Here is a 13,239-nt window from a genome sequence, read left to right as displayed (position 1 = left end):
AAGTGTGTATCGCAGTGGCTAAGAATCCGTCTGCCAATGCAGGGGACACGGATTTGATCCCTGGTCTGGGACGATCCCACATGCTATGGGGCAACTAAGCCCGTGCACCACAACTACTGAGCCTGAGCCTCAACTACTGAAGCCCACGCGCTCTGGGGCCTGCGTGCTGCAACTACTGAGCCCGCCTGCTCTAACTACTGAAGCCCGTGCACCTAGAGCCCGTGCTCTGCAATAAGAGAAGCCACTGCACCACAATGAGGAGCAGCCCCCGCTCGCCGCAACTAGAGAAAGCCCGCGCGCAGCAATGAAGACCCAGGCAACCAAAAAAAAATTCTCTCTCAGGTGTAAACTGTATTATTAATGGCCACAGGGTAACTGATACCTTGGTAATATATTTGGGTTTCCTCCCATGTGCTGCCAATATTCAGAAGAGAAACACATGTTCTTGGAGGAAAGAGAAAAATGAAAAAGTGGGAAAACTGTCTACATAGAAAAAATTTTAATATAATTTTAAATAGAATCCGGGAGATGGAAATATTAAATACATCCTTCCCAAAGAGTAAATTCTATTGTGTGAAATCCAACTGATTGCTCTTAAGATAAAGAGAGTCCTGGAGATGAAACAAGAAAGAGAGCCTTACAATAGAAAGTATTGTCTGTTGAGAGGGTACCACCTACCAGGCAGGGTACTAAGTGCTTAACCCCATTATTTCAATGAATTGTCTCAACACAACCCTAGACTTTATTATACTTTTGAGGACCTGAAGGAAGAGAGGACTTAATTGTACAAGATTACACAGATGTGTGACGTGTATGACTATGTATGTGTATGACTCTCAGATATCTGATTCCCAAGTCCACTCTGGTAACTGCTTGGTTCTAACACCACACTTGCCGAGAGCTCCCTATACGCCAGCCAGGGTCCTATGCACTTTATATTATCTCGCTTCATCCTCACAGGTAAAGTAGGCATTATTACCCTGACTTTATAAATGAGGAAACTGAGGCTTAGACAAGTAACATGCCAAAGGAGTTAGGTTTTTGAGCCAGGTCCTTCTGACTTCAAAGCTTGCACTCAAATGCAGAATGAGAATATAAGGGAAAAAGGAGGTAAATTAAGATGGAGAGAGGGAGAGGCCTGAATCAGTGCAAATTAACTAAGAAATTGCCTGGGAATCAAGATGTTCCTCTGATGAAAGACTGACTTCTAGCTCAGTGCTTCTCAAGATTAGCTGCACAATAAAAATGATCCTGCTGCTCAGGCTATCTGCCAGACCAACTAAACCAGAATCTCTAACAGGCGGACCCAGACATCACTCAGTGGCCAAGCTCCTCCAGGCGATTTCAATTTGCGCCCACAGGTGCGAACCACTGTGCTAGAACTCTCCTTCAACCGTGTGCCACTGTTACTTTTCTCACTAAAGTACACTTAGAAATAAAAGGATAATATTATCTCTGATGGCTTCAAAACAGTGAAATAATCTTAGAATTTTATATATATGTATATATATATATATATATATTCTCCTCTCCCTTCCTCCGATTCACTGAGATAGAAAGCAGAAAGTTCTTGAGCTTATGAAAATCAATAGCTATTTAATAAATACTAATTGGGGGCTTCCCTGGTGGTGCAGTGGTTGAGAGCCCGCCTGCCGATGCAGGGGACACGGGTTCGTGCCCCGGTATGGGAAGATCCCACATGCCGCGGAGCGGCTGCGCCCGTGAGCCATGGCTGCTGAGCCTGCGCTCCGCAATGGGAGAGGCCACAACAGGGAGAAGCCCGTGTATCGCAAAATAAATAAATAAATACTAGTTGATTTTTTTAAAAAAGCTTAGAAGGTAACTAATAAATTAATTATGTTTAGAAAAGAGCAATAATACACAAATCTAAGGTTCCTGACAAAAGTCTTTGTCAACTAAACTGGATGATGGTAAATGCAAAATCCTGTGTTTCCCTTGGACTCCTCCAGGTGGGAAGGACAGGAGTAGAGAGCTTTGGAACTTCTTGGAAACAACAGGCGTGTGTGGGACAAGCCCATTCTTTGGTTCCCGCCTGCCCTCTCGCCATTTTTCCTTTTACTTATGAGATCTAGTACTCTCTCCTCTAAGAGATTTCAAGTCAGCTTCCACTGATCCTGGTCCAACTGAGCTTAACTATTAATTTATTTTATAATTGACTTTATTTTTTAGAGCAGTTTCAGGTTTACAGAAAAACAGAGCAAAAAATAGAGCTCCTATATACCCTTACTCCCCAACTTTAGTTTCCCCGCCAATACTGATACACTAGGCGTACATAGTAACACTGGGGCTCACTCCTTGTGTTGTACAGAAAGTCTGTTTGTTTGTTTTTTTGGCCGAGCTTCGTGTTATGTGGGATCCCAGTTCCCCGACCAAGGATCGAACCCGCGCCCCCAGCACTGGAAGCGTGGAGTCTCAACCACTGGACTGCCAGGGAAGTCCCAGAAAGTATTAATTTTTAATTGCCCTATAGTGATCATATATTCTGTAAGACTGCATTATATCTTCTTTATAACAAATAACAATCTGCCTAGACACCAAACTAAAGATTTCCCTCCAATTTCTCAGTGTTCCCATGTTAACTTTTCCCTAAGCAGGTAGGAGGAGCTAGAGAGCAAGGTTTAAAGAAGAAAAACGTTTACGTTATTATCTCTTCATCGAGATCGTTGCTTTACTGCACTCTAAGGGAAGTTTTAATAGAGTAATACAGGCCGTATGCAGTGGTGCATATGCATATGGCCTGTGAAGAAGTCTGAACAAGTAAAAAAGACATCAAGAGAGCAAACAATAGTAGTTTTGGACCTGGCTAGCCTAGGACATAGTCAGGAAGGAGTGCTCTAGCGCAGAAGGAAAAAAAGTGACTTCTTTAGTTTAATGGACTCCAACAGGGTTTCTCTAACCCCTTGAGGGAATGCAGTTATGAGGGAATACCAACAGGGATGACAGGACATAGAATTTTGTCAACATGCTATTTTCTTGGTAGAAAAGAAGGAAATAAAGTCTATGGAGGGGTCAAAGCCAGCTGTCAATGTCTCTCTGGCATCCCAGCAGCACATCCTTCAATTCTGCCAGGGCTCCATGAATCTACATTTTGTAACAGGGCCCAGAAGACAGTCACTGAGTCACCTTGCGGGCCTGCTGCTGCCCTGGGTGTGTGATACACACAAAGGAAGAGCCATGCTGGTTAATCCAGCAATTCTTGTTCACGCATCAGGGCATTCCCGATTCACGGCCAAGTCCACCCCTGAAATTGTCTAACACTTGCAAATGCTCTTTTACTTCCAGCCAGCTACATATGGCCTATGCGACTGGCCTGACCAAGCCAAAGCACGGCTATCCCTCAGCCAGTTGGCAGCAGGTATGTCTACAATCTGTGGCAATGAGGACAGCACTTCAATGAAGCAGGCATCTTCCCCAGACAGGACTACTTGGAGCCAACTGGGAGCTTGGGCCCCAGTACCAGATGCTCTTGAATGCCAACTTTCAGCCTGCGGCCAGGGCCCAGCATCCAGGGGTAGTTCATTCAAAGCACTGCTTTTACTCCTGGTTTAGTTACTTTAGCTCTTGCCTATGTATAACAGTCAATGTTTCTCCCTTACGAGGGGGCCACACAGGTTACCCTTTAAACAACTAGCACATTCAAAACACTGAAAACTAAACACAGAATAAAAATGAGCATTACAATGTAAAAACTAATGTATGTACTTGTATTGAAGTGAAATGGCAATAACTAAATGGTCACGAGGGACTCTTTCCTTTAGACAGAAACACAGACTGACTTACCCTCCCATCTTGCAGTCCCCGGTCCCACCTTTCCAGGCTCTTACGTACTTCGGATTGGCCCACAGGGACACTGGATTAAAGCTCCCACTTGAAAAATAAGGTCCCACTGGGCTCAAGATTACAAAGAGCAGGGCTTTAGTAGGCTTCTTGACTCCCAGAGAAGGCTGTAATAAAGCAAAAGTACACACAACTGTTAATTTAAAATGCAGACACCAGTCTCAAAGTCTAGAAGAGATCTGTAACCATCTCCCAGAAGGGACTACGGACAGCTGTTACTTCTAAGTGCACTTTTTTTTTTTGCGGTACGCGGGCCTCTCACTGCTGTGGCCTCTCCCGTTGCGGAGCACAGGCTCCAGACGCGCAGGCTCAGCGGCCATGGCTCACAGGCCCATCCGCTCCGCGGCATGTGGGATCTTCCCGGACCGGGGCACGAACCCGCGTCCCCTGCATCGGCAGGCGGACTCTCAACCACTGCGCCACCAGGGAAGCCCTGGACAGCTGTTACTTCTAAAGCTGAGTTACACAAGCCTGATGGTCTTCTCTTTCAAGAAGAAAACACCGAGAATGGGGTACTTTGGTTCCATTTTACTTTGCTTTCTGAGTTAAGATTTTAAAGGAAAAGCAAATTTGTCAACTTTTTTAACAGTAGGCTTTTTCAGAGGAGTATATTTTTAACAACTAGCCATATAACACCTTTCAGTGTTGCACTGATTGGGAACTGAAAAAGGGAAGAACCTAGACATGATTTCAGTCTTTGGGGGTGAAACCTAATAGCTGCTTCTCTAACTTGCTCTTCTGCTTCTGGACATACCAGTGCCTCCCGCAGGCAGTGGGCTCGGGGGAGTGTGCCATCAGTACACCTGACTGTGAGAGACAGCAGACAGCAGGAGCATAGCTGCACTAGAAGCTAACCGCCCCTCCCCCCAAAAAAAGACAAGAGGATGAAGGACTCAGGAATTCGTGTCAGGAATGACAAAGATAGAAAATGGCCTCTCCCACCAATACTGGAAAATCACAAGCCAACGATGCGAAATCATACAAATTCCGCCAGCACAGAAGTGGTTCTAAGTAATTACTGCCAGTTGTTTTTTGAGGAAAACTGAGAGACTGAAAAGTTTTGAGGGCTACGTATTATAAAGGCAAAAAAGGCCACTGGGCTATCCTGTGAAATTCAAGACCACACGAGTAAGAAAACAAGTCAGGACTCTTACGTTAAGTATTGGGATATAAGATACTTGTGTCCAGTCTTCAAAAGGAACCTGGTCTGCCTGGATGGGGTAGTAGTCTGGCGTGGAAATAATGAGAGGAGACTCCGTTCCCCTGATTTTGTGGCTGTTGTAATATTCCATGAAACTGACTGAAAGTGGACCTAGGGATATATTTTTTTCTGAATTTCAATGAAATCTCCTCCCCCACTACCTATTAGCTCAAGGCCCCTCACCCACTACTTGTGCCCAGATCATCAAGAATCAGGTAGGGAAAATATCCGTGAGCAGAATAAAATGTGATTGCATATGTGTACACTGATGCCATCGGAAAGGCATAGGAAATGGGAAGCTGAGTCCATTCACACTCCATGTGAATGTGAGGACCACGTGGCCCCACAAAAAACGGATTATAAGTGACGGATAACTGAGTTAAAGAAATGAGTCAGGGCTTCCCTGGTGGCGCAGTGGTTAAGAGTCCACCTGCTGATGCAGGGGACACGGGTTCGTACCCCGGGAAGATCCCACAGGCTGCGGAGCAGCTGGGCCTGTAAGCCATGGCCACTAAGCCTGCGTCCGGGGCCACGGGAGAGGCCACAACAGTGAGAGGCCCGCATACCGCAAAAAAAAAAAAAAAGATATGAGTCAGCAAGCGACCACAGGTTTTGGCTTTTTTGCTCATTTCTGTCTGTTCTTTAATGGGGGCTAAAGAGGACACCCCTACAAGGGAAAAATGAGGAGACTTAAACTCCATTTGCTTTTTTTGGTTTCGTTATTTGGAAAAGAAATCCTCAGGATAACACACACACCTGCCTTTCTTCCCAACTTTGATAAAAACTGACTATCTTATCTCTGCAGTTTTATTTACCTATCAGTTAAGTAAGTACACTTCATATCAGGGATGCTTTGAAGCTTAATATTTAAAAAAAATTTTTTATTGACCATTATAATGAGGAATTAAGCTTCTCAACATAATTTAGAAATACAATATGCAGGACACATCTCAGTAATTTACCTAGCTTCTAATGTTCTAAATAAAATAGCTTATTTATGGACAAGCTGAAAAGCATTTTATTAGATACCACATGAATGCCTGGACTTTTCTCACTCACATATTTTTTGCAACCTACACACTATTAAAAAAAGTAACAAGGACTTCCCTGGTGGTCCAGTGGTTAAGACTCACGCTCCCAATGCAGGGGGCCCGGGTTCGATCCCTGGTCAGGGAACTAGATCCCACATGCCTCAACTAAAAGCCCACGTACCTCAACTAAAAGATCCCGCATGCCGCAACAAAGATCCCACACACCACAACTAAGACCCAGCGCAGCCAAATAAATAAGTAAATATTTTTTTAAAAAGTAACAATAACTCATGATCATGGAAATATTTTTCAGAGATAAATTTCATCTTATTCATTTCCTTCCCCTGATTTAATTGACAGGTAAACTTGCACTTATTCCACTAGGTGGTAGTAGAGAGAGCACAGATGGAAAACAGAATAACATGCATTAAATCTATTTCTAGAAAAGAGTATCTTGATAAACCTTTAAGCAATACTTTTACTCTTAGCAAGCAGGTAAATAATAGACTAGAGTTTTTCAATGCTGAGAAAAAAATGTGTTTATGTGTACTAACATTTTATTTTAAATTTAAGCAAGGTCAACTCATGCTTTACAAGCACTTCAAGTACTGGTGTTGATCATAGCTCAGTCACCTTCAACCTTAAATGATTATTTATGTCAAATATCTTTTCATGAAAAGAACTGTGACTTTACTGAAAATGGTCACACTGCTTCATGAGTGAGAATAAGTAAAATGTAACTTTATGGAAGGGAAACAGGGAAACTTTATGGAATGTAACTTTAAGGTAGAAACAGACCTAATCACCAAGTTCCCTTCCTTTATCAGGAAGGGAACTTGGTGATTAGGTCTGTTTCTACCCTCAAGGAACCATTATTTGTTCCTTTTTCTTAATTCTCCCTTCTTACATGGAAAGCAATTTAAATTCTGCACTACTCCTACAATTAAGAGTAGTTTATGATAGTATAATATTAATCAAAAGGGACTTCCCTGGTGGCGCAGTGGTTAAGAATCCGCCTGCCAGGCCTTCCCTGGTGGCGCAGTGGTTGAGAATCCGCCTGCCGATGCAGGGGACACTGGTTTGTGCCCCGGTCCAGGAAGATCCCATATGCCTGCAGAGCGGCTGGGCCCGTGAGCCATGGCCGCTGAGCCTGTGCGTCCGGAGCCTGTGCTCCTCAACGGGAGAGGCCACAACAGTGAGAGGCCCACGTACAGCATCCTCAGTAATTACACAGTACTTTTCAGTTTCCAAGACATTCCATAGCCATTATCTCAGAAAATCCAACAATCCAGGAAGTTAAGGGTTATAATTCCTATTTTTAAGTTGAAGAAACTGAGGCTCAAATGACTCACCCAAAGTTTCAGTTATTAAGCTCTACATCTTCTACTCTTAGTCCAGAGCTCTTTTTCGATATGAGTTTGATTAAAAAAAAAAACAAAACAGTGAAATTCCCAGGATTTCCTAATGTGAAGAGAGTTCAAACCAGATCTTCCTTCTACCCTCAGCCTTCACCACAGCTCTCATACTCTAGGCAACCCATGTTCAAACCATACAGAACCCTTCAGATTCCTCCTCAATTTTCTACTTAAAAAGTATACATTGAAGCCCTGACCCGCAATGTGAATGCATTTGGAGATAAGGCTTTTAAGGAGGTAACTGAGGTTAAATGAGGTCAAAAGGATGGGGCCCTAATCCTGTCAGCCTGGAGACACCAGAGCAAGTGCACCCTGCTCCCTCCCGCACCCCCCTTCCTCCCCCGAAACAGAGGAAACGCCCTGAGGGGCACAGTGACAAAGTGGACATATACAAGCCACTAAGCGAGGCTTCACCAGAAACCCACCCTGTTGGCACTTTGATATTGGACTTCCAGCCTCCAGAACTGTGAGGAAATTAATTCTGGTGTTTAAGACACCTAATCTTTGTATTCTGTCACGGCAGCCCAAGCTGACTAAGACATCCCTTCTCTGGACTTCCCTGGTGGCGCAGTGGTTAAGAATCCGCCTGCCAATGCAGGGGACACGGGTTCCAGCCCTGGTCCAGGAAGATGCCACATGCCGTGGCGCAACTAAGTCTGTGTGCCGCAAATACTGAGTCTGTGTTCTACAGTCCGCGCACCACAACTACTGAGCCCATGCGCCACAACTACGGATGCCTACATGCCTAGAGCCTGTGCTCTGCAACAAGAGAAGGCACCGCAGTGAGAAGCCCGCGCACCGCAACGAAGAGTAGCCCCTGCTTGCCGCAACTAGAGAAAGCCCACGTGCAGCAATGAAGAACCAACACAGCCAATAAGAAAAATCATTTGAAAACAGTCTTGAGTATTGGCAAAAACTGGGCAAAGAGTTACTGCCAGTTTTGTAAAAAGAAGGATAATACTTAATGTACAAACACATGTAAGCAGGTAAGAGGTGTGTATATTTATCTATATATATCTCTAGACAGATAGAAGAAAAACTGGCAACAGGAATTGCTCAGAAGGAGGTGAACTGTGGACTCTGGATCAGAATAAGAGTAGGAAGGAAACTTCCTTTCCATTGTATACTTTTGGGACTATCTGAATTTTTTTTTTTTTTTTTTTTTTTTTGCGGTACGTGGGCCTCTCACTGCTGTGGCCTCTCCCGTTGCGGAGCGTTGCGGAGCACAGGCTCCGGACGCACAGGCCCAGCGGCCATGGCTCATGGGCCCAGCCGCTCCGCATGTGGGATCTTCCCAGACCGGGGCACGAACCCGTGTCCCCTGCATCGGCAGGCGGACTCTCAACCACTGCGCCACCAGAGAAGTCCTATCTGAATTTTTTAATCAAATTTTTCCCTCCCCCTAATCCCTCCTTTAAAATCCCAGAAATATACTGGCAGGTTTCATGTGAAAACTGATATTCCTAAACTCAGAAGCACTGTGAATGAACTTTAGACTTAGTGTGACTATACATGTGTGTTATAGAATACATATAACATATTGTAAAATATATAATACAATATATAAAATCTGGAATGATTATGTCAACTGTAATTGAGAGCAGGAAAGCTGGTAGCTCAGAGGAGGAAAGGAAACGGACATGAAGGCAGATTTACATTAAAACGAGATGGGATGCAGGAACAAACTGGGAGATTGGGATTGACATACACACACTACTAGATATAAAATAGATAACTAATAAGAACCTACTGTACAGCACTGGGAACTCTACTCAATATTCCGTAATGACCTATATGGGAATAGAATCTAAAAAGAGTGGGTATATATGTATATATATCGATATAACTGATCCACTTCACTGCACAGCACAAACTAACACCACATTGTAAATCAACTATACGCCAATAAAAATGAAAAAAAAAAAGATTATACTTTCCCCCAATGAATTGTATTGCCATCCTTGTCAAACTAAATTACCATAAAAAACAAAAACAGAAACAAGACGGGAAAGCACTTATTAGCTCCCATCCGAGTTACCACAACAAGCAGTCTTATTCGACCAGGCCCCATTTCTTCACCACACTGACCTACATCTATCAACACATTCATTCCATGGGTCTGACGCTCCCACAAGCTCCATGAGACACTGAGTTCCATGAAGGCAGGGAGGTAGCATCCCTAGAACAGCACAGTAACCAGTGCATAAAAGATGCTACAGCACAGAAGCAAGAACACAGGGGTTCTGATTTCACCTCTGTGGGCCTCAGTCTCCTCATCTCTAAAGTGATGCCAGTGGCACCTACTCACAGGGCTGCTGTCAGTCAGTGCAGGGATAGCACCAAGCATAGCGCCTGGCACTTAGGAGAACTTCACAATGCCAGGTGATGGGGGTGACGACAGACTGGACCACAGTGTTTCGTCAAATAGAAGCAGGACCTCCCTGAAAGGCAGCAGGACTTTCTTGGGATTGGCCTACGGCATCTTTCAGGGAAAACAGTAACTCTTTCAGCAATTCCCTAGGTTGCATATTTTCAAACTGCTCATTGCATATAAGGAAACAGGGAAATGGAATCCCAGTAAAGGAACTTGGACAAAGTGTGGTTAGTGCCCAGCGTGGGGAACTCTGCAGCAGTTAGAAGTGATGGACTGGATCTACACACAGTAACCTGGATAGAAATGAGAAACACAGCACAGAGGGAAAATGTTAAGAGACACAATGAGATGTGTAAGACAAAATCATTTATATAAATTAAAATTACAGGCATCCAAGGTAATAAGAGATACTTAAAACCCATATAAACCAAAAGAATATTCATTCAATACATAAGAATGATTTCCAATGGCGGAAGAGGAGATGAGAGTAGGGAAGATAAAGGGGAATTAAAAAACAAAGAGAGGGCCCCCCTTCTGCCCGGCGATGGTAAGTGCCATGAACTGAGCGGTATCATTATTAACCATGTGCACCAACACTCCAAAAAAGTAAAAACAAAGAGAATAAAAACAATCTTCCCCTGTAATAATGTTGCAATGGGCAAGAACAGCCTCAAGAGGATGTCCATTGTTAAGAGTGCCCTGATAACAGCAAGCTGATCATTAAAGACTAAAATCAATAGAGACAAGCTGTATCTCTAAGAACAGATAACTGAGCTTTGAAGATACTAAAAAGGGGGCTGTTAATATAAAACATGTTAATAGTTATGCAAGTATGACTTTTAACTGTTTATAAATAGTGTAATGAGATACATATAAACTCTCAAATAGGACTGCAAAAGAATACATTCCAAGTGTGGACAAGACCCAACTTAACGGTTACAAATTGCTGCTGTAATAACTAGTTTTCCAATCTGTTCAGATTCTTTCATTTATAGAGCCTAATCATAAAGGGAAAAGATGAAAAGGTGTATAAGCATACATAAACAAAGGCTGTGAGTAGAGAATTCTTTTCATGGAAATTGTTATGATTATAGGTAAAATTATCTGTGTAATAGAAAGATTTTACAAGGTGATAAAAGGAAAAGAAAGACATGTCTATGATACTTACATGCCCTTAAGCTCCCTGTGGAGTGAACCAAAAATCAGAGTGGATCATTTGGCAGCAGGATTTTGAAATTCGAGTTCTCATGAAAACATCATACTGAAAGTTTTACAATGAAGTTGTGGATGGGGAAACTTTACGTGAAATGATTTTAAATGTTGTTCTGCATTGTCCAGATTGTATTCTGTGCACTGGAGGTGGTATTAACCTGAAGCAGACAGCTTCTCCAGTTGAGCTCAACTCCAGAAATATATTTGGGGTGCTCCAAAGTAGAAGGATGTGTTAGATTCAAGGTCAGTCTTGTCTTGGAGTACAGCTGAAAAAGTCAAATCTGCTGGTAGCTTGCAGATGTGTGTGTGGTAGACAGCCTGGGACCTGGTCAGAGGGGCTGGGCAGGCTGACCACTGCAGCCCAGAGGGCTGTCTCTACCATCAGACTCGACCCTCCTTACGACACTTATTCTCAGCCCTGATATTATTTAGCACCACCTCCCCAGTGGAGAGAGTAGGTGAGGTGATGCTGAGATAAACTGGAAAAGTGGGAGGCTTGGAGCAACGATCAGAGGGAATCTCAGTTTGTGGTTGTGCATATTTTGCTATGGACCATGGTCAAAGTACCTGTGTACACTTATCGGGATTGCTGAGGAAATAAAAGCCCATCTACGCATGTGTAGCTATACCTTCTCAGAGTTACCAAACAGGGTAGAGTTGGATAAAACAGATGTTAAAACCAGCACAAGCCAGCTTCTTTAGAGCTTTCTCAGGTATTCAGTACTGAACCTGATAATCATATAAGTTTAGCTTCTTAGCTGGTAAAGTGAAAATTTAGAAACTGTTTATGTAAATGTTTTTTATTTAAACATTATGATTTGATTTTATCTAATTTCCAACTAACAATCAGCAGCAGTTTGAAACACTACAGCTTTTAGTTCCTCTTTAAGTTTTTAACTACCTGTAAATAAATATTTCAGAACATATTGATTTAAATGATGCTGAAATTCTTTTTTTTGTTTTTTTTTTTTTGCGGTACGCGGGCCTCTCACTGTTGTGGCCTCTCCCGCTGTGGAGCACAGGCTCCGGATGCACAGGCTCCGCGGCATGTGGGATCCTCCCGGACCGGGGCACGAACCCGTGATCCCTTGCGTCGGCAGGCGGACTCCCAACCACTGTGCCACCAGGGAAGCCCTGAAATTCTTTTTTAATATGAGAAATTGTTTGGGATCATGAATGATTTTATCCTCTAATTTAAATGTTTTACAAGAGGTTTATGTAATCCTGTTTAGTATTTTGCTTAATAATGTAAACTTTATAGAAATTTTTTATTTTTTCAAATTTCTACCTGGTATCTTTTTATTGGCAATCTCTATTCACTGGCTATTTAATTAGCTAGTAATACATGTTCCAAAAAATACTCTTCTGTTTATTACAATCCTAAATCTGAAAGGATTTTAGTAATGGATCCAATTATTATCAGAGAAGGCTGGAAGACATGAAGAACTGCACAAAAACATTGGTACATAGGTATTACCTGTGTAAAATAATAAAAATAATGAAGAATCCATTGATTATAAAACACGTAGAGAGGCAGAGCACCTTTGCAAATGTAATTCATAAGTTGGTGTCAGAGCTACTCTCAAATTATATGGCAGCTACAAAATCTGAGTGTGAGGAGCAGTAATTAACATCAGACTGTCACATCACAGCTCATGAAAATGAAAACAACACCCTGCCCATAGGATGAAGTGCAGCTCTCAAAGATAAAAATATTTCCACCTTGGTGCAAGTTTGCAATCCCTGGAGTAAATAAAGCATTAAAGACTGCTAGACATATTAATTCTTTCACAAGACTTGGGATGGTGATTCTCTTGTAAGTAGTTTACAGTGTCTGATACTGGCTCCATGGACTTAGATTATTTGGGACGAAGCTGGAGCCCAGTACAAATATGTCTATTGAAGAATACTGAATATTCTCTATACACAAGTGAGTGCCATACCAGGGACTAGAGACAGGGCACACGTGAGCAAGTAGGTGGTCACATCACTTAAAAAATTTCCCCAACATATATTTGCTCATTCAAAGAAATCAAAATACCTCTTGGATAAAAGACCCACTTAATCAGTTAAAATAACCATGAAAATACCATGAAAGAAAAACGTGGATGTTGGACTTCCCTGGTGGCGCAGTGGTTAAGAATCCGC

General features: G+C 42.8%; 1 protein-coding gene across 11 annotated transcripts in view; it reads right to left on the bottom strand.

The window, feature by feature from the left end:
- The window catches only part of BCAT1 (branched chain amino acid transaminase 1), a 66,758-nt gene that overhangs the window by 28,321 nt on the left and 25,198 nt on the right, over window positions 1–13,239 (bottom strand). For 10 of the 11 annotated variants that reach the window (XM_065887829.1, XM_065887831.1, XM_065887832.1 and 7 more), the window contains one exon: window positions 3,802–3,965. In XM_065887829.1, the coding sequence (XP_065743901.1) occupies window positions 3,802–3,965 (164 nt within the window). Of the gene's footprint in view, window positions 1–3,801; window positions 3,966–4,077; window positions 4,089–11,249; window positions 11,266–13,239 lie in introns of all 11 variants that reach the window. The other variant, XM_065887828.1, reaches the window with a different exon arrangement.

This window comes from Phocoena phocoena, chromosome 11 (assembly GCF_963924675.1).
Source record: "Phocoena phocoena chromosome 11, mPhoPho1.1, whole genome shotgun sequence".
Lineage (NCBI taxonomy): Eukaryota > Metazoa > Chordata > Mammalia > Artiodactyla > Phocoenidae > Phocoena > Phocoena phocoena.
This window is presented reverse-complemented; position numbering and strand designations above follow the sequence as displayed.